This window comes from Trachemys scripta, chromosome 11 (assembly GCF_013100865.1).
Source record: "Trachemys scripta elegans isolate TJP31775 chromosome 11, CAS_Tse_1.0, whole genome shotgun sequence".
Taxonomy (NCBI): domain Eukaryota; kingdom Metazoa; phylum Chordata; order Testudines; family Emydidae; genus Trachemys; species Trachemys scripta.
Genome location: NC_048308.1, coordinates 36,847,643 through 36,869,938, shown reverse-complemented (window position 1 = coordinate 36,869,938; position 22,296 = coordinate 36,847,643). Strand labels below are relative to the sequence as shown.

General features: G+C 40.2%; 1 protein-coding gene across 1 annotated transcript in view; it reads right to left on the bottom strand.

The window, feature by feature from the left end:
* The window catches only part of MYO3B (myosin IIIB), a 319,441-nt gene that overhangs the window by 160,150 nt on the left and 136,995 nt on the right, over positions 1–22,296 (bottom strand). The window contains exons 10-18 of the mRNA XM_034786511.1: positions 8,718–8,814; positions 7,614–7,730; positions 7,030–7,134; positions 4,352–4,435; positions 3,305–3,507; positions 2,652–2,750; positions 1,739–1,853; positions 1,466–1,592; positions 1,111–1,321 (exon numbers count right to left, since the gene is read on the bottom strand). Coding sequence (XP_034642402.1) covers positions 1,111–1,321; positions 1,466–1,592; positions 1,739–1,853; positions 2,652–2,750; positions 3,305–3,507; positions 4,352–4,435; positions 7,030–7,134; positions 7,614–7,730; positions 8,718–8,814 — 1,158 coding nt within the window. The remainder of the gene's footprint in view (positions 1–1,110; positions 1,322–1,465; positions 1,593–1,738; positions 1,854–2,651; positions 2,751–3,304; positions 3,508–4,351; positions 4,436–7,029; positions 7,135–7,613; positions 7,731–8,717; positions 8,815–22,296) is intronic.

The window sequence follows — 22,296 nt, the reverse complement described above, 5'->3', positions numbered from 1 at the left end:
AGGTAGGCAACCTAGATAGCCATGCTGAAGTAGATTGAGAAAGAAAGAGGAGCTCTCATGCACTGGCCATGGAAGAGGAGGAGCTCTCCCTCTGCTGTTGACAGAAGAAGGGGAGCTGTGCTCCCTCCATTTCCCATTACTTTGACCCTGCCTAAGCTAGACAGACAGGCAGTCTCAGACTGTAGTCTGCATCCTTTACTGTGTTGAGCTCAGTTATGAGGAGACAAAGGAAAGAGAAATATAAGACACCTTTCCAGTTCCCCAATTCTGGCACTATCAGGGAATGAAACAGCCCCCAGCATAACTCAAAGCTGCCTAAGGGCTGCTCTAACTTACACCACCAGCAGCTGTCCCATGAGGACATATGTTGCTGCAACCCTGCCCCCAACATATCCTCTCCATGCCTTCCCTCACTTCCAACATATCCTCTCCATGGAGAATGTGGGGGGAGCCACAAAATCAAAGCAGCTATGGCAGCTTTACACCACCTGAGGGATTCACTTATGTTTGGGAATACCCAGTTGCTCCTGGAGAAGTGCAAAGCAGCTAGAACGGGGTTTGAGGATCTGTCTTTGTTCCAGGAAAGAAATAAGATGGCACAGTGTAAACATTTCCATAATGCAAATTGGCATCAAAGTTTTCATAATTAAATGTTTTGACAGCTGGTTTTAACAGCTTGCATTGGAATGTCAAAAATATATTAATTAAGTAGCTGTTCTGTAATCATTTGTATCTATATTTTATCACTAGTTTAATACTACTTGAGAACTGGAAGGATCACATAGAACAATACTTGGGTTTAATATACCCAGCCTACTCTAATTGGTTATCTATGGGCGTCTGGTATGATTTTCATGCTTACCAGATACACAGACTCTTTTCAGAGACTTGCCTGGGATTTTAACCACACAATTCTCATTGATTTCAGTAGCCAAATCCCAGTCAGCTCTTTGAAAAGGATGGGGTTAATGTCCTGGAAACAGAATTCAGGATCACAGCATGAAGGCCATTTTGAGGTCTTTTCCAAATAAACACAGTATTCCTCCAGCAAAATCAAAAATACAAAAGGGGATGATCCCATCACACGCACGTCAGCAATATGTAACTTGCCATATATTTTTATCTGGCTGCAGCAGTGTATTAATACGATTTACAATCCAGCTGAAGAGTCGACCATAAAGTGCTTTAGACATGGCATCTCGCACATCAGCGGCTTTGTCCACAGTGTTTGTTCGGATAATAGTCTCTCCTCGTGTTACAACACAGTGAGAGGTTAGAGCTTCCTGGAGCTCCTCTGAACCAATACTGAGCAGTGCAGCAGCTGGAAGATAACAGATGGGAAAGATGGCTGTGACTGGAGAACAAAAATTGCCAGCACTACCTACCTACTACCCATCAGTTAGAGATTCTTACAAATGCAATCAAGCTGCATTTATAGAACTGATAATATTAAAAACATATTTACCATTATCTAAGGCCTCTGCATTGGGAACTTCACTTTTATCAGTTTGGTGTTGTGAGGAAATGGCAGCAAACTCAATGTTTCCTGTATTCAAGATTCCAGCCAGAATTTTGTAAACTGAATGCACTTCCTGCAAAATGAGACAAGAACTACCTTAACAAGACACAGTTAGTTAGTTGTAGCCCCCAAATGCGGTCTGTTTAAAAATAAGATAGGAAGAGTGTGTGTAAAGCCCATTGGGTCATTCTGGTAGCTAGTTCATGATTAATCTCTTACCTCATCAGTGAATCCTATGATCCTAAAGCAATGTTGAATTGCTTCAAATTGTCTTCCATATGAGTCTTTAGTAATAATATCTTGCATTACTCTTCCAGTTTCATTATCAATATACCTAAATAAAATGGCATAATTAAAATGCTGTGTTAACAGATGTACAGCTACAACCCCCACTGATTTCAATAGGATTGCATCAGTAATGGAGCAGACCACTAATTTCAATGTTTTTTAACCAAATAAATATTGTCGTGCTAATCAAAAAGTTTTTGGATTATTTTCTTTCTATTAGTTTTTTTTCCTTCAGCACAAATTAAAATGTTATCCGAACATTATAGTTTTTCAATGAAGAGACAGATAGCAGATAGCAAATGCTCTAATAAATTTGTTAGTCTCTAAGGTGCCACAAGTACTCCTGTTCTTCTTATAGCAAATGAAATTAGTAACTCAAATTTAACGAACAAGATTCAGCCCTGAAGTAAGACACTGCAATTCCATTTACTTTAATTGAAATGCACTTTCTACTACTACTACTGCATTCAAGTAGAATTTGCCCTAATATTCAAAGAGTAACATAAAATTAAACCAATATATTTTGAGTTTCTCCTGCAGTATTACCAGAAAGCTCTACATTCACAGCCATTCATTTCTGGGGATAGAGAAGACCTGAAAGAAGGAATGAAAATCTAGATAATGAGGAGATGGCTTTTTCCCCTCTTATTATAAATGCTGCAAGTCCTCAAAGAAAATAATAATGTAATTCCTTGTTGTCCATCCTCATCTGTACTTGGGAGGATTAAGAAAGATCCATAAGGGATAAAGAAAGATTAAGAGAGATTTTAAAGCATCACACTGAAAGCAAGCCCCGATCAATAGCCAATTACAACCACATTAAAAACAAATTAGTGATAGTTACCTAGGAGGCTTTTTTTCAGGAAGTCTATACTCAGAAAGTTTCTTCTGATGAAAAAGACCAGCATAAATATAGTAAAATATATGGAAGTTTTTTTCTCCTCTGGAAAAAAAAATGTATTATTTTAAAGCTTACTCTGCATCTACATGTTTTCACTATGTGTACACTGTCAAGTTAATGGAAGAGGGATTGATCCTATGCTCATTGAAGTCAATGGCAAAGCTCCCATTGACTTTAATGGTGCAGGATCAGGGCCAGAAGCAGCAAAAGCCCAATGAAAAGCTTTTCCATCTTATCTGTTGAACACACAAAACCCACCCAACCAGACAGTGGCAATGAGTCTGAGATCAGGCTCTTCTCCTTCTCTTTATAAGTTGTTGGAGGTTGAGCACAAAGGTACAATGATATGTTTATAGGAGATAGGCTCTGGGAGAAACAATATACTATACAGAGCATTCTTTACCAAACAATAGAGTGGTATTGGTCTCCAGCCCAGAAGAATGAAACTAACTGTACTTCCAGCCATAGTACAAGTGCTGTGGCACAAGCTGCCAGCGGGTTAGAACAAAATTTCATTGAAAAGTGTTTTTTGAAAAGTAAAAACAAACCAAAAAAAGGTAGAGTAGATTTGAAAGGACATAATATTATTAACCTACACAGCCTGCTTTATGACTCTGGATTTTTCAAGTAGATATTCAGAAATTTTTGCCCCCATTACAGCTCCTGTTGGTGTAAACATCATTTCCAAGTATTTTCCAAAACGACTTGAGTTATCATTGATAGCAGTGCAGGCATTCCCAAACGCTTCAACCAGAGGGTTCACTTGAAGAATCTTCTCACGCAAGGCACGGTTATTGGCCTAGACAGAATAGACACAGATCAGAAAGAATGCCCCAAAAGAATGCTTACTCAAGGCTTCTTCCCAGCCTCTGAAACATAATGTGCATTATCATGTGTCCTACAGCTACTGGCACATGTGAATTGACCTAGTTACTGATACAACAACACACCCACATATTGAAGGGGAAAACAAAGTCTCTAGCAGGTATGAAGATATTGGATTTTTTCCCTCTTTGCAATATATGCATCTTAGGAGGCATATTTAAATAAAATATAAAACAATAAATATAATTTAAGCTCTGATCCTGCAAGCATTTACACATGTGTTTAACTTTAAGCACTTGAGTTTTCAAAGTGCCGTGACTTCAATGGAATTATTCATATGCTTAAAGTTAAATATGTGCATAAGTGTTTGCAGCAGCAGGCCCTTCCCAATTTCATTCTGGCACTGATTCTTATAGTCTGAGTAATGGACCTAGGTCATAAGCACTGTAGATAACCAGAGGCACTAATCATTATGGGTTTGATCGTTTATCCATTTAAGTCAATGGCAAAGCTGGATCAGGCCCTAAGGTCCCAATTCTGCAAACAATGGTGCATGTGACTGACTTTAATGGGACAACTCATGTGCATAGAGTTAAGCACGTCCATAAGTCTTCGCAGGAGCTGAGCTTAAAACTAGCATATTCTTTATGGTCTCTTCAGTGTAAAATATCAGATCCAAATTAATAACAAAGTCCCCAGTCTGTACTGTTCAATTTTCAGTGTTTTCAACAAGCTAAAAATAAATGCATCAGGGATTTTTTCAGCAAAGATAGTTTAAAAAACATTGATCACTGGGCTACCTGGCTGGCTATAAATACCTTTCCCAGGAAGGTCAAATGCTGGACAATCAGATGGGCGCTTTCAGTCTTTCCAGCACCACTTTCTCCACTGATGATAATGCACTGATACACAAAACAAAATCGTAAATGCATTGCTCACCATAAAGCTGATCAACTCAGATGTTCAACTACTACTTTTATATTGTTTTGAATATATTACCAAGACATCTTCAGAGTCAACTGTATATCAGTAAGAGTCAGAGGTATGTTTGTTTCTTTACTCTTTCGATTGATAAAAGGGGCATCATCATAATCGGTGGGTGCTTATACATGTTGTGGAGAGAATAAGATCCATAGAGCCCAGTACTATGACACTATTTAAAACCTAGAGTCTTTTACTGGGAAAGTACAATCCTACCTAATGTTCAGTCTAAAAGCCTGATCTTGCACTTAAAAAGAAAATCCTCAGTGTTTGCTACCATGTACAGGGAACACCCTACGCACAGTGCTAATCCCGGAGCTGGAACAGCATCCTCAGCTTCTAAAGAAGTCAGACAAACAGATGTGTATCTGTTCATGAGAGGAACCCAGAAGAGAAGATCCGCATTCCTCCTGTACCTGGTGTCAGAACTAACAGATCTGTAGCCACAGATTTTACTGATTGGCTCAACCAACCCTGAGAGTCCTAGGCTCAAAGATTAGGTTTACAGTAGTCTTTTGGAAACAGCAACCAGTAAATTAGCTATGCTGACAGTATACCAAGATGCCTATAAATAATTAGCTACCTAAGTTCAAGGATATGGATTTACAAGGCAAAATGAGTTTGTAATCATATATGAGGCACTTGAAAAAATTAAGATTTACAAAATAAACCTGATGGGCTGATTTCAAAATGATGAACTTGCTTCTTAACTTCAACAAATTCCCCCATCATTTATTCTACACACTAGTTTCTTAGCAAAACCCCTCAAGAGTTATATAACTAATAGCCATTCTAACGGACCCTTGGTCTCTGCACTCCCCAAAACCCAATAAAGTGTCAATTCTCTTTCTCCTTTTTCATATGCAGGGTCCATTTATATTCATCTTTGTCTGGTGTATTCTGAATGTGGTTTTATTGTATTATTTTATTGTGTTTTTAAGCCTTCTTTAAAGTATTTACTATGAACTAATGTGCAGCATGCATGTCAAGGAGGATTTTATAAATAAAATCATTATTATTCCCCAATACCCATATCTATGCGTAGTACAACATGTGAAAAGGAATACAAGATTACAATCTTAAAAATATTGTAAAAAGGAATCCAGTTTCTGTACACTATATTTCCATTCTCATTAAAATCATTGCCATATAATTGGATTTGCGTCATCATTACATTTATGTTAGAACTCTCATTATTATATTTTACCATGAAAATGAGAGATTCCATCGTTAATGGTTTGTATTTTCTGTGACTTGTAGTCACAGGGACTGATTCTCCATTGTCTTCCACCTGTGCACGCTAAGTGCAAAATGCTACTGATATGGCAGCATTTTACACACATTTTGCACAGTTATAAATAAGTGTACCAGATGCAAGATAGTACAGAATCAGGCCCTGTCATAACTATAAAGGGAAGGGCAACAGCCCTCCCGTGTACAATACTATAAAATCCCTCCTGGCCAGAGACTCCAAAATCCTTTTACCTGTAAAGGGTTAAGAAGCTCAGGTAACCTGGCTGACACCTGACCCAAAGGACCAATAAGGGGGCAAAATACTTTCAAATCTCGGTGAGGGAAAGGCTTTTGTTTGTGCTCTTTGTTTTGGTGGGAGTTCGCTCTTGGGACTAAGAGGAACCAGAGATCAATCCAGGCTCTCCAAATCTTTCCGAACAAGTCTCTCCTATTTCAAAATTGTAAGTACAGCCAGGCAAGGCGTGTTAGTTTTATCTTTGTTTTCTCAACTTGTAAATGTACCTTTTGCTAGGGTGTTTACCTCTATTTGCTGTAACTTTGAACCTAAGGCTAGAGGGGGGTCCTCTGGGCTCTTTAAGTTTGATTACTTAAATCAAGTAAAATTATTTTCCATCCTGATTTTACAGAGATGATTTTTACCTTTTTCTTTAATTAAAAGCCTTCTTTTTAAGAACCGGATTGATTTTTCCTTGTTTTTAGATCCAAGGGGGTTGGATCTTGATCCACCAGGAGTTGGTGGGAGAAAGGAGGGGGAATGGTTAATTTCTCCTTGTTTTAAGATCCAAGGGGTTTGGATCTGTATTCACCAGGGAATTGGTGAAGAGTCTCTCAAGGCTACCCAGGGAAGGGAATTAGCACATTGGGAGTGGTGGCAGTGGACCAGATCTAAGCTGGTAGTTAAGCTTAGAAGTTTTCATGCAGGCCCCCACATCTGTACCCTAAAGTTCAGAGTGGGGAAGGAGCCTTGATAGGCCCATAGGGCAAAGATCAAGAGCTGGTGTTATCTGGAATCAATGGAGCTACGCTGATTTACACTCATTGAGGATTCAACTTTATAGTGTCTACTACTGTACCATGACCTTTTCAGTAGTCCTAAAACTGACTGGATTGCTGTTCCATTTTTCCTGCTATACATACATGCTCTGGAACAGAAAGTTTCACAAAGATCATTGACTAACAACACAGAATACTGAACTTAACCTAAGTAATACAGCATTCTGTGACTAATATTAAGTATAAAAAGAGATAAACACGTTCTTACCTGATCCTTGCTGAAAGTTACCATGCCCTGGTAAGCAGCATCGGCAGAGGCAAATATGTGGGGGGGATTTGATGACCGCTTCACACCATGGTAAAGCTTGGAAAACTAAATGAAAAAGAAATCTGTCCAAATAAATTTTTCACCCCATGTAATCAGGGATGTCGGGAAGGATGGTCTGGTGATTAGGATGCTGGCCTGGAAAGATGGTTCAATTCCCTTATGTGCCGTCAACTTTCTCTATGATCTTGAGCAAGTCACTTTGTCTGTCTGTATCTCAGCTCCCCATCTGTAAAATGGGGATAATAGTATTGCCCCCTCCCATAGAGTGTTGTGTGGGTAAATATATTAGAGATTGTGAGGGTTCAGATACTTTGGTGATGGGGGGGCACATAAACTAGATAGAGATGTTCTCCACAGAGTAATGTTTTAAAGCAATTTACAATATTTTTAAGTCCTATTTAAAATATATTTTTGTGGTTTTCAGTGACCAAGACTCCTAACCATTTATGGGCCTTTTCTTTCTTGTGCATCTTCAATTTTACAATCTACAGCCGGTACTATCCTCATCTTGGTGTTTCTCTTACCTGTGGAGAATATATGCTGAGATTCTGGAAGGGGTTTAAGGCTATTAAAATGTCTCCAACATAAGTATAAATTTGTAGATCAGCATAACGCTTCTGAAGTTGATGGATAATTGTATCCTAGGATTATAAGAAGTTTGACAGTTAAGAAATATTTTTCCAGATAGCAAGATTCATTGTAAATATATTGAGAACACTGAGTAATAACTGATTATCTTAAATGTTATTTGTCATTTATGTCAAACAATGACCTCACAAAACCAAACCAATATTTTCATAACCTCATGCATCTCTCTACAGTATTGCAACAAAACCAAATTAAAAGCAATACTCCCCCCCTTTTTTAATAGTTTATGTTGTTATGCCTGCCAGAAAAGCAAACACTTAACGCAGTAAATGACCATATAGGTTATCGGATTGGGGGTGGGCAGGGTTCATTGCCGTACTTGCGTGTAAACTGTCATTTAATTTTTGTAATTTGACTCTTCATGCTCATGAGTTCATCATAGAACAAAAAGGAACATAAAACAACATCATAATTTTTCCAGTATTACTCCATACATTTGTTTGAAATGGGAATCCAGCACATTTTTATATTATATATTGTTCCTGTTGGAATACAAGTTAAGGTTCCCCCCAACTAAAATTAACAGGTTCTCTGCACACATGTGGTGTATTAAAACTTGGAGATTATATGTATGGGTTTATCACTGTTTTCATAATAGAGTCTTTATTATCTGTAGCTGGGACATTCCTTTAAATACATTATTGGTTTTGAAGAAAAATTATTCTAATCCTGGTTTTTGAGGCTAAGCTTCAATTTTTTTGCAAATAGAAAATAATTTAAACTAGCATCATCCATCATTCAGTTCTTCTGTGTTATAGGCTTTACTGAAACTGCTTTTATATCACTGCATAGAATATAAATGAACTTGTGATAGGAGATCAGAATCATGTGTGGAACAGTTATTCTTTTATGCCAAGACTATGAACAATTAATTTTGTGACATGATGACACTGTTAGAATAAAACCTATAAAGCAGAAGCAAGCAATACATGTGATATAATGGTCAGGGCTGAGAAACTGATGCCTGAATGGTACAGTACCTCATCTAGAACCTCTAGGTTTACTAGATCATCATCTAGAGAGTATTTGTCAGCCGCATCCACACGATAAGGTCTTCTAGTGTGTATTCGCTCATACCTGCAGGTGTGTTAACAGAGTATCAGTGTTAAAACACGATTCTAAAAAATGCATCTAGTGAGAGGCAATAATAATTAACTTAGGGGGTGATCTTTTCAAACAGAAAACAGGCACACTCTCTAAACTACTTACCTTGGAACATTTTGAGGGAATATTTTTAAATAAATGGATCAGCTAGAAGCTCAACATAACTCCCATATTTTTTCCTTCACAAAATGTAACCCGTATCTTTTTAGCAATGCTCTCAGCTGAAGGATTATCTGTAGGCAGGCTGTCTCTGAATAGTATAGAAATCTTTCGAAATACCCTCCCCTTCTTTCCCACCTCCTCATCACAAGAAGTTAGTCCCATGTAAACATGAATAAATTACCAGTTCATCTAATTAAGTTTTTTTTTTTTAGGAACTTTAGTTATTCCAACTACTGGGGCTACAACAAACAAGAAAGAGTACAATGTCCTTCCCATTACCTTGGTGTTTGCCAGTGCGTCTCCTCAGATGACCCCGTACCTGGTCCAGAATAACATTTTTGAACCACAACTGCCATCAGACTTTAAATTCTATAGATGTTCAGTCAGCTTCTCCTCAGAGATTTAATCATAGTCTTTAAGCCACCCAATTAGAAGCGGAGACAAACTGTCCCATAACCCTTTTATAATCTGATTACACTGAAGGAAACTTTGAAAAAGCTGGTGTATTTTTTTAAATGACACTTTACATTTTATAAAGAAATGGGGACAAATTAAGAGTGTATGAAATGTCTTCCACTGAGGAGGTGATAGATGAACACTATGTAAACACGACCATGTTTTTCTTTACAACAAACATAATCAAAGCATAGCAGGAGGACACCCACCGAGATCCAGCAGCATCCTGCTGGGTTACACTAAGCATTGATCTGCAATGACAGCTCCTGACAGATTGCTGCTGCATTGGTTGCCATGAACAAAGTAGGAATCACATGATAACACATTCCTAACCAATGATAATAGTACATCAGGTAGGTAGGACAATACTAGCATGCTTCTGTTGACACCGCAGATTATGTTGCTTATACATAATATGAAAGGTTGACGTGCAAAGAAAAAGATACCAGGTCTTTTTTCCTCCTGCGTCTACAACTACTGACTTTTGAAAATCATGTTTCAAAAAGAAGCATAAGGGCTCTTGCTCTCCTCCTACCCCCAACACACATGCAGTTCCAAACTTAAGTTTTTCCTAGACAACAAGCAATCATACAGTCAGGTGCAGAAAAATTATTGATCAGGATTAGCCTTTTAGAAAAGAGGGAGGAGGTAGAGACATTTAACTACAGTGGCACCCTGACAAATGCAGATTATATTTAAGGATCTTGTTTCTTGTTTTTTTTTTACTTGTTTTCATTGTTTAGTTTTGGCTACTTAGTGCACTACATTTCTATACATTTATTTGAACCCCGATTGTGTAAAACAGAGTGAGGATACAGTTTTTTCAGCAGCAATGAAAAAAAAACCCCACCAAAATACTCATTCCATTTTTTTTAAACAGTCTTATTTATATTTTTCATCCTATGTTTCCACACAGTCTGGTGGCTTACTATGCTGCTGCTATGCATAACCAAGAAGTGGCACAAGGAGAGAATGAACAGGAAGTGATGAATTAATAATTACCATAATGGGAGTCATTTCCCGTGGACAGCCTCGATAGGATATGTATTATTTGAAACTCCCGTCAAAGGGAACTTGTCATTTTCTGTTTTTTCCCTGTGTTTATTTTTTTTAAAGGTGATATTTAGAGATTTACATTCATAATGATGGGCCAGATCCTCAGCTGGTGTAAATCAAAGGAGCTGATCCGGCCCATCATTGTTGTTTTTTTGTTTGTTTTTGGTTTAAGCTTAAATCCAGAGTCTCTAATTAAATTGTATAGAAGGATGTCACCATGAGTGATCAGATCCCTCCAAACATAGGAACATTCATTAATCTAGAACAGGGGTCGGCAACGTTCGGCACGCGGCTCGCCAGGGTAAGCACCCTGGCGGACCGGGCCAGTTTTATTTACCTGTTGACGCGGCAGGTTCGGCTGATCGCGGCCCCCACTGGCCGTGGTTCGCCGTCCTGGGCCAATGGGGGCGGCGAGAAGCGGCACGGGCGAGCGATGTGCTGGCCGCGGCTTCCCGCCGCCCCCATTGGCCCGGGACGGCGACCACGGCCAGTGGGGGCCGCGATCAGCCGAACCTGCCGCGTCAGCAGGTAAATAAAACTGGCCCGGCCCGCCAGGGTGCTTACCCTGGCGAACCGCGTGCCGAACGTTGCCGACCCTGGATCTAGAAATAGAATAAATATTTTAATATCAGTTCCTTTATCAGCCTTGAGATGCACCAGGAAAAGTTATTGTCAGAAAGGATGATGGAAGGAAACATCGATTTTCAGACATTATTGAAGTGAAAGATTGCAGAAGCGATGTCAAATCACAGCAAATTTGCAAGTACTTTGGATGTGCCTATGTTTATACCATAGGTGCAGGGAGGAGATTACATTCATACCTAAACATCTCCAATTGCAGAGTGGCTTTGTAAACTAATCTGTTATCTGATTATATATTAAATTCCAATTGTTTGTTTTCCCTATGCGATAAATGAGTTAGTTTTATTACTGGAAACTTTCTTTTTATTCTATACAAACAAATGAGTAAAGAAACTATTCTTAATCAAACATAAGGAAAACAAAGACTTTGTGAATATATATTTTCCTGTGCTTAATTCATTTTCTTAAGTACATGATTAGGAGGAGGACATTAGGAGCATAACATCATCACAGTAGCTTCAGATCTCCTGCTCAGGGCCGCCCAGAGGGGGGGGCAAGTGGGGCAATTTGCCCCAGGCCCTGGCCCCACAGGGGCCCTGCGAGCCCTGGCCCGGCGGCGGTCCAGGTCTTCGGCAGCCCCACAAGCCCTGCCCCGGCAGCAGTCCGGGTCTTCGGCGGCATTTCGGCAGCAGGGGGTCCTTGAGTGCTGCTGAAGACACGGAGCGACTGAAAGCCCCCCACCGCCGAAATGCCGCCAAAGACCCGGACCGCCGCCAGGTGAGTACAAGCGCCGCAGCTCCCCCGCTTTGCCCCAGGCCCCCTGAATCCTCTGGGTGGCCCTGCTCCTGCTGGCCTCTTCAGTTTTCTGTTGACCCTACGGCCTGCAGATATGTTGACAGTGAGAAAGTAGAAGGAATGCAAATAGTAATACTTAATGGTTTTACCAATGTCAGCCCTCTGCAGTTAATATTTTACTTAAAAATATATTACCAAAAAGCTGAGGAAATCAATTTTTAATTGGGGAACAGCCATCAAAATATTTTTATGCACAAGATAAAAATCAGTGACAACTATTCTTGGTTTTGTGATATATATGTATGTGTGTGCGCGGGCACCTATGTATGAAAATAAACAAAAGAACACTGACATAGGATATTGGTGGCATCAGCATAGGGGAGGATTATTTGGTCATTTGGGGAAGAAAATTTAAAGGGGTCATGTGGCCCAAAGAAGAAGACACCCTCACTGACAGCTCCAAAGTCAGGAAAAAGGCAGAGTGGACCAAAGATTTTCATCCATGTGGTGTCTTGATACTTCCAGAGATGAGATGAAACCTTCTCAAATTTCATCAGAGTTCCTCTTTCTTGGCCTAAACACTCTTGGTGCAATGAAACGTATCACAGTTTTTACTTTATTCATATTTTATCTAGGACAAACATAGGAACAAACAGTTTCTGCATAGAAGAGGTGGAGGAAAAACAAAGAGTCTAAACTCCTAGCTCACCCTTTCTTACATTATTGTAATCTGAAAGCAAACACAGGATTGCTCCTGGACTAAGACTTTGCAAGGAAAATATTGAACACAATGGGAAGAATTAACTGTGACTCTCTCACTGACCTTAATGATAGTCATAATGGAAACACTGACACAACCTTAAATGTAATGTCACAAATTTTGGCCTGGCTATAATAAAAATCTGCGTGAGCTCCAGCGTAAGTATGTACCATGTAATCAGGCTGGGAATCAGTAGTTTCCTTGCCCACAATAGTTTTCAGTTTTTTGTCTTTTAACTCCTTCCCTTGATATTTATACAGATGATGTGTGGAAGAGTTGCATTTAACCCACATTAAATCCTGCACAACATTTTACAATCTGAGCACTACTTTTGGTTTTGCTTGCCATAATTATCTGTGTCCTACCTCACACACAGAGGAAACTATAAGCTCAATGCAATCAAATTCTTTACAGTTAATTGATTTCAAAACTGAATGCAAGCTGCCAAAGTAGCTGGCTATCTGTTTGTAAGACCTTCCCCTTCTCTGATAGGCTCCTGCACTAATCAAACCAGCTAACAACAATGCGGGGGGCTGCCAAGCCAGTGCAGTTCTGGTTCTGATGTTTGACCTGCCAGCACTTCTGAACCTGCTGTCTGTCTGCATTCTTTTAATTTTAGCTAGCAGGCTTTTAGACTTGCCTCCTTCCACAGTGACAAATTTACAATCTCTCATTAAGGGCAAGAGGATTCAACACCAGGTTCCACCAGCTTCTACTACAGATAGAGCCCACAAAGGAGGGTTCCCAGTAATGGAAAGCCTGCTAGGGTACGCAGCAGCGTCACCAAGCACCTACAACTTCCCCTCCTTTGGAGAGTTCACAACTGACCAGTGCATCCCCCAAAATGGGCTGCAGTGGGCAAGGAGAGGATGCAGACAGGGTGGCTGTGGGATGGGACAGATCCAGCATATTTCTTTGGCAATCTTCTTCAGTGGGTCTCCTATGGCAGGTAGCCAACTGCAGCTTAAAGCTGCCCTCCCTCTGGAAAGAGTATGGGGGGGTGTAGTGGCGTGACTGGAGCAATGCCCCCTTGTGGACCTTCTGGGTGCCCCCCACCACTGAGTGTCTCCCGGGGGGAAGAAGTCTCTATTTCCAGTGTCCGCTGAGGCAAATTGTGACCCACTAGCTCACTGTAGCCTCTTCAGTCTTATCCCCTTCTGGGTAGCTTCAGCTTTAATCTACAACAAAAAGCAAACCTAACTCAATACTGGGTCATACCCCAGTCTTCCAGGACAGCGTTCCTGCCCTTTCCTTCAGGTTTTCTTCCCAAACAGTCTCTGATTCATGCATTGCTCATTCCTTGGGGTCTGATGTTCCTGCCCAGTGGCCGATCCAGCAATCATGCCTATCTGTCTGCAACTCTGCAATTGAAGCTCCCTTCAGGCAGAAAGGCAGCGCTCTGCCCTCCTTCCTGACCAGTCAACCCTGAACTGAGTCAGGCTCTCCTTTTATTGCCCCTCCAGGCTTGGAATTGGCTTCAGGTATAGCAGGCGGGGCTAGCTGAGCCCACAGGCTCTTCATCTTTTCTCTGATGGTACAGGGCCCCATCTCAGGAGAATATAAATTATATCTTTCTGTGCCAGCATAGATGGGGGGAATTAAACCTGACAAAGGTTAATTTTTCTGCTACTGGTTCTCTCTCTCTCTCTCAGACAGGCACATGGCAACAAAGCTGTTTTCGCATTAAGACAGGGCAGCCCAATATGGATCAAATAAGAACCCATCCACTCAGACGCTAAATCTTTACTTTCATGAGAAGATGACCTGGCCAGAAGCTGGCAGAACAAATTTCCTGACTGGCCCTCCTGAAGGGAAGAACAATTGGTAGAGGGGAGCACAGGCTCTCCAGATAGCAGAAAAACAGCAGAGTGTAGAGAGCCAGGTCTGGAGTGAGGCTCCTTAAAGCCTCTGTTAATTTGAGAACCAGCCATTTTGAACCATGACCATTTTTGATTTGCCCAACACTAATTTGTGACCACCAACTTGATTCTTCCAGACTGCAGTTCAACCATTAGTAACCCTGGATACTGCTACAAAAAATCATTGCTTTTGTCAACTTTAACCACTGTGATGGTTGATTGACAGGGTTAGCAAAATAGACAGATGGCAATGGATTAACGGAGCTGCCCCATATTAACTTCCTCTGAAAATCAGCCAGATGCCATTAAGGGACTTAGGAACTGCAACCTATTTATTAAGCATATCTTTGCTAGAGATGACATCCACTACTTTTCATCTCCTTACATCAATAGCATTCTATAGAGGGCCCTCTAAGGTTCTTTTCTGTTACTCTTCTATTTCATCACAACAGTATAATTTGAAGTGTTTTTGTTGCACAATACCTAAAATTTTGAGGGCTGGTTCAGGAGGATGCTGCCAAGCGAAGGTTAAAATGCATATTCTAGTATTTTTTTAAATTGTTTCTAAATTCTAGTATTTTTCAAAATGTGTTTTCCCTCACCAGGGCTTGCAATAACTCCTCCAAACCCAAAAAGCAGAAACTGCTCTTACTGAATTTGTATTCCTCCAGCTCACATATGACCACTCTCTGCTATTTTAGATTTGCTCCTGATTGCTGGACTGGGTACAATGATTTTTTATTTTAGGATTTCTTTTTACTTGCTGCCTAAGAATTTTCGAGTATTTGAAATTTCAGGGGAAACTATTTGCAAAAGTGTATCATAAATTATTTTTGGTGTTTTTCAACCAGCGGTTGACATTTTTCAAAATGTCAACAAAATACTTCAGCACTTTTTTTTTTTTTTTTTTTTTGTGCATTTTCCAACCAATTCCACCCACAATTACTTGGCTGTTGGAAGTATTTCTCCACTCATTTTTTAGTTTTGAAAAAAATACCATGGAAGGATTTGGTTCAGGGATAAATCCATATGAAGAAATTAAGAATTGGCAATCAGACTTAAGGAGGCAGGAAAGAAGATAGAATTTTGAGATTCCCAACTTTGAAGTTGCTCTTCTAAATGTAGCACAACAAAGTCTTTAAGCATTTTCCATGGAACTTAATTTGCTGTCTAGCTTAAACAATATTATGAAGTTCTGACATATGTTTTTCCATTGTTTAAATTTTGAGCCAGCTACCAGCTCTGCCAAGTTTGGATGAGGTCCTGACATGTACAAAAGGATGAGGATAACATTTGATAGGGTTTATAAATGAATTCCACAGTACATGCCCACTTTTTGCAGTACATATTGCCAGTGAAGTCAGCTCAAAGAGCAGTTTAACATTTAGGAGTATCAGGAAACAGCCTGCTGAAAATCAGTCTTGATGGTGGAATCTCTTGTGTCATGAATCAAAAAAACAAAAATGAGTTCAAGACATAGAATATTAGGGACCTGAGGAAGTCATCTAGTCCAACCCCCTGTTCAAAGCAAGACTAATCCCCAGACAGCTTTTTATCCCAGTTCCCTACTAGGCCCCTTAAGGATTGAACTCACACCCCTGGGTTTAGGAGAGCAATGCTCAAACCACCGAGTATTCCTATTCCATGTTTGGAAAGGGAACAGCTCTCCCTTATAATCTTCCCAATGGATTATCCCATATACTCAAACGCGATTTCACAAAAAATATTTACCTGCCAGAACTGAGCAAGTGTTTTATTGTGAACAGAGAGCTTGCAGTATCCATAATCACTAATACTCCCCCCCTTCCCTGAGCCTTCCAAGGAACAGAGAATAGATAGAAGTAGGCAATATGCAAGTTCTTCTTCATTAATATTTTTACAACGACTAAAAGTGTGCTGGGTGTCTAACAGAACAAGTAAAATACAAACTTCTGCCTCCAAGAGATTACAATCTAATTTTATAGACATAATGCAACAAGTGAAGACATTATCATAATAACCACTTCACAGGTGGCTGAATTGAGGCACAGTGAAATTAAGCGATTTACCAAGCTGACATACTGATTTAGTGACAGAATGGGGAACAAAACTTGGTTATTCTAATTCCCTGTCCTATTTTTTTTTTTTATTATAATGATTATGTATATAGTGTCTGGTATGTTCCATGTAAATCGATGAGGTCCCTGCCTGGAAAAATTTACAATCCAAATATAGCAAGACTGTGCCCTAACCACATTATTACACACCCTCCTTTATTTATGGCACAGAGTATTTATGTCAGAAAGTCTTTACAGACACTCCATGTGTACGGGAGCTCTGCTTATTTACTCCTGAACCATGCACCCATATTCTGTTACTGATACCCTTTCCTGAATTTGAGTCCACCTCCCTTCCAGTTTTCCTCAGTTCATTACTATGTGGGGCTTGAATCTATCCAACCAAACTCTATTCCTGTCCCGCATTCAGCACCAGGTTACTGTCTGTAGAAATATACTCAGTCCCTTCCCCAGCATCTCACATTCATTATGTAAGGCCAGGTTCAGTAACAAGAGTTTGAAACTGTCCTCTACATTTTCTGAAAAATGCTCCTTTCCTAGGGACATCTAAATCTTGATGGGTACGAGATTATTCTGGCTCCCAAAATGGGTTGTAAATTCATTTCCATTTGCTAAAATGTGATGATATATTTTGGCTCCAGGATAGAGAGAGAACTGGAAAAATATAGCCTTGCTGGAACACTGGTGACTGAAACCCAGGATTCTGGTTTGTTGATTCTGCTTTCTGGACTTTTCCTTATACATGAGATACAATATTTTAAAATGAAAACATTCTGTAAATAGTGTTATGGTAAATGTGATAATGAAATCTATGTAGATATTATTATTTAACATATATATTGCAATAGCATCTAGGAAACAAACAAACAAACAGCCCTATTGTGGTGGATGCTGTACAAACATATAGTAAATGACAGTGCCTGCCCCAAAAAGCTTATTTGCTGGAGTTGGAGGAGATGGGGAAATGAAATTAATGGCCAGAACTCATTTCCATGCAGTGGTGACGCCTGATTTTGGGCTAAGGGTTTACCAAGCGAGAATAGAAGGGACAGGTCCAGAGTACTAAAGGAAGGACAGAGGGTGAAATCCTGATTCCATTTAAGTCAATGACAAAACTTGCAGGATTTCATCTAGAGAAACCAGGTCAGATCTTTGGCTCACAGTGGCACGAAGTAGTCGGAAACCTGCAATATCAATGGTGATTCTCCCAGTGTTGGGCGAATCTCTCACTGGCATAGAGACAATCACAGCATGTGTGACTAAAATGCAACTGCTCTCCAGTGATCTGTCTGCCAGGGTGGCCCCTTGGGCTGTGGACAGCTGAAGAGTTTTGGTCAGCCCAGAAGCAGCTCTATTTAAGCCATGGGGCTTGCATGGCATCCATCCACCGTAGGACCAGGAAAGTTAAAAAGGTGACTTAGAGCCATTTTTCCTCTCCCTTTAGCTGCACTAATCATAACTTGGCCACAACTACTGGTTTAGCCCTTTATGTAAATAAATTCAAAGTAATGAATTAAACTGAGGTCATTTGAGATAACGTGGCCCAGAGTTCTAGAATTTAGCTTTTGCATTTCTTCCTAATAATCTTTTTACAATTTTTTCTTTTAAATACAAATTTATGTAATGGATAGAATTCTGCCAGAGTGATTCTGATTCCATTTTCACCAGTATAAATCAAGAGTAATTCTATTGAAGTTAATTGAGCTAGACCAGTGTAAAACTGGTGAGTGAAATCACACTGGGGCCATATGGATGTTCAGCTGAGACTGTGAATTCCTTTCACAGCTCATTTACTAAGAATGAAAAAGAGGAGGAGGATTTTATCCAAGAAGGTAGGTCTTTTGCTGCCTGTCACAGCCATGGTTCTAAAGACATGTTTACACAGCAAAAGCTGTGCACAGGCTCATTTACACCCAAGCTAGCTTGAATCCAACTAGTACAGGAAACAATAGCAGGAAAGACAGCACAGCGGGGACAGGTAATGCAAGCCTGGCATGGATCCTAGGTATGAACTTGGCTTGCTCGCCTGCTCTGAAGCCCACACTGTGCTGTCTTCGATGCTATTACCCACACTAGTTGGATTCAAGTTAGTTCAGGTAGGCTAGCCCATGCTCAGCTTCTTCTGTGCAGACACACCCTAGCGTTACTTCCCGTTTTTAAACAATGTTTATCACATTGACAGTGTGATAAACACCATGGAGACTAACAGCTTTGAGGTGAGCAAAATAATTTCACAGGAAATTGAAGATAAAGGCTGCAGAAACCATAATGGAAGAAAAGGACACAGTATCCTGATTTCTGCTTCCTTGCATCTAGATAAACCCCACTAACCAGAGTGTTGGATGCCACATAAAGAAGAGGTAGTCTTAGAGATAACATGGATCTGTTCCATTAAGGGTTTTATAGCTCAGTATACATTTGAAATGGATCTGACAGCACACAAGGTGCCAGTGCAGGATGGGAAGCATGGGCCTAATAGATGGTCTTTGGTTTATACCACTTAGAAGTATGATTTGCCAGTCGCAGCTTCTTCATTAATTTCTTGCTTAGGTCTAGATAGCCTGGGTTGCAATTGTCTAGCCTGGATGTGACAAATGCATGAAGTAGTGAGGCTAGGAATTTATCCAAGATAAAGAGACTGAGTCTTATTAGCTGGAGATGGAGGGAGCAGCTAACAGTAACTGACTGTGGTAAGCTGCCACCCCAATACACCTCCTTGTGGCCAGATGTGACTCAGTCCCCCCACGTCATTTGGCCTTCTCTGATTGTAGTAGTATCTCGGCCTTCCAGACAGGCCACGTTGCAGATTCCTGCTTCTTCTGGGGCCACAGAGTCCTTTACCAAAGGACAACAAAAAGGTAAAAGAAACCAAACCTTCAGCCCAGCTGTGCTCAGCTAACCACCTCTTCCTCCCAAGCACACCTCACTCACTACAGGTTGCCCCCATGCCTGGTCTCAGGAGTGTGGGGACAGTCCAGAGGCTGACACACACCCCCTCCCACAGAGTTCTGGGACACCTCTCTCCAAATGGACTCATCCAGCTTATTATTGAGGGGGGAAAAAACCCCAAACCCAGCTCTCTCCCAGCTGGACTTTATCTCTAATTAGGCCTGGCCCATCCTCCAGGTGAACCCAGGCTGGCTAATTGGCCTCTCAAGCCCATATTAACCCTTTCATGACATATGTGGGGTACACACCCTATCACACTGATGTTATTTGATTTTCCAGGGTCAGTGATGTGTCCACCATGACCTTAAGACTAAGCACTATCTTGACTGACAGAGGTCGTATGTCTTTTACTGTAGGTGAAGTGATGGTTTTTGCCACCTCCTCAGAGCGTTCACATCTTTCAACTAAGCATCATTTTGGGCTTTCCTGGTTTCAGTTTGCACTGTTCTTCTTCTTCTTAATTTCTTACTTCACTGTAAATTGTGGAATAACAACTTGAGATACAATCTCTACAACTCTGCAGCATTTCTAAGTTAGTTCTCCTAGGGTTTCTAGCCTGTAGCCCTGCCATTTGTGTTGTGATCTCACAAAATAAGCAAGGCTAATCTTAGATGCTCTCAGGATTTAGACAAGACACCTGCAAGGAACACATGGATGCTGAGTCAATAATGAACCAATGCATGATAGTGGGCAGCACTGTGATGCCGAAATCTTTCAACTCAGACATAAAAGTGGAATCTCCTGATCGCTTGTAGTCGGGAGTCACTAACAAGTCAGTGGCTCTTTTCACAGGACAAGTCTTGGTAAATTCCCAGTTCTAGATAATTGCAGTCTGCCTCCTTAGTTTCCCTTAAGATTTAATGGGAAAATACATTATTTTCTGCTCTTTCTTCTAGACTGTTTTGTAGTGCTGTTATGCACTCTCAAAAAAAGTTTCCATATTTCCACACCCAAACAGTTGTTAGGTAGATGATTTTATATAAAGACTAACATTTTATTATACATTACATATACGTGTACACATTAAAGAGTCAGAGAGCACACACACCTGGTGGTGTGGCAAAAAGCTTTTAAAAGCATGCCCTTGGGAATTCCAATTTATTTACAAAAGGTAAAGCTATTGTACAAGTGACTTCCGTAGATCAGCACAAATGGATGCCAATAAAACTTTTATATAACACTGCACCATCATGTGTTCTGTGTGTGTTATATACTTTACTGAAAACTATTTTTAAATGCTTTAGAGACTTTTAAAACTTTTCATTGGTACTCTTTTTTGCATATCCCTCTGTTGCAAAGCCAGGTCCCTTAGTATCAAGAGTTCAACTGTACAGACCTCTGAGGAAGAAGAAAACTATAACTAACATACGTTTGATACCTTTAAAAATTAACATAATTAGTTTTTCTATCAATAATAATCTTATGATTATCAGCACAAGTCCAATATCTCAATGGCTTCCAGAGCTGGAAGTAAATGCCCATTGAGAAGCTATGGATCTCCCAATTCCCAAAGTATACAGAGGCAAATTTTAGGGATGGCCAGATGTAAGCTATTAGACCTTACTCAGACTGGAAGCTCTTTTGGGGAGGAGCTGTTTTTTGCTATATGTCCAAACAGTACCTAGCAAGCCTGTGCCTGATTCCCAATTAGGAGCTCTAGGTGCCACTGCAATTCAAAATTAAAATTTGTTACGGGGCTAGGGCTGTATATTGTCCATCCTGAATCTCAGCTCAGTGTCGTTTTGGGTAGAAATGGCACATTTAAGGGGTGGGGAGTATAAGGAAACAGGTCTCTGTCAGGTTGTATTATAGAAATGATGGCCTTGTGACAACGTTTAAAGCTTTGGAATATTAGTCCCAGGCTGATGGATTATGGGGTGGACTGCAGGTAAGGCAATCAAAGGTGCATGATTTATAACAAGGTTCCATGATTAATCATGACTGTCACTTCCTAATAAATGTGTGTGTGTCTGTACGTATATCCATGCATATGTCCCTTTCCATCACAGGGGTATTACAAAGAGTAATTTATTATTATTCATTTATTATTTGTATTTTAGTAGTGCCCTAAGAGCCCCAGTCATTGACCAGGGCTCCATCATGTTGGATGCTGTACAAACACAGAACAAAAAGATGCCCCGAAGAATTAGAGTCTTTAAAGAGTTTTGAGATCCCCAAATGGACCATATTTAAATATACAATGTATTATTAGTCTGTGTCACACAGGGGGAGCCCAAACCAAAACCCACATTCCAAACTAACTCCTATTATAAGACCCTATTGTCAGTTGCTTATATCTTTGTGAAATTTTAACCATTTGGGCTGAAATTTTCCATGCCAGGTATCTTCCTCAGCCTGAATGTCTTTGGAAAATTTCAGCCAACTGTTTCTGAGAACAAGACTAATGAAGAATACATTGTTTTGCAATGTTAAAACATTCTTGAGACCTTTTCTTTGAAATGCTCTAGCTCCTCTATGAGTTGGAGCAGGAACTTGAAATTTGCCAACAGAGTAGCCTGTGTTTCCGGGACATGCCTTTTGCCATCCCCATGAAAATCCACCCACATTTTGCCAAGTTATAAACCTTTGAATATGCACAGTTCACAGGTGCTCAGTAGAGAGTTCTTTGATTTTAACAGCTAAAATCTGATTTTGCAGTTTTAATTACGTTTTTAATGTAGTTTGTGTGTATAATATGAATAGTAGTGTTGGGAAAATGTGACTTATGCAGAGGAAAAAATGATTTCTATACTGTGTTGAAGTATAAAGAGGAGGCAGG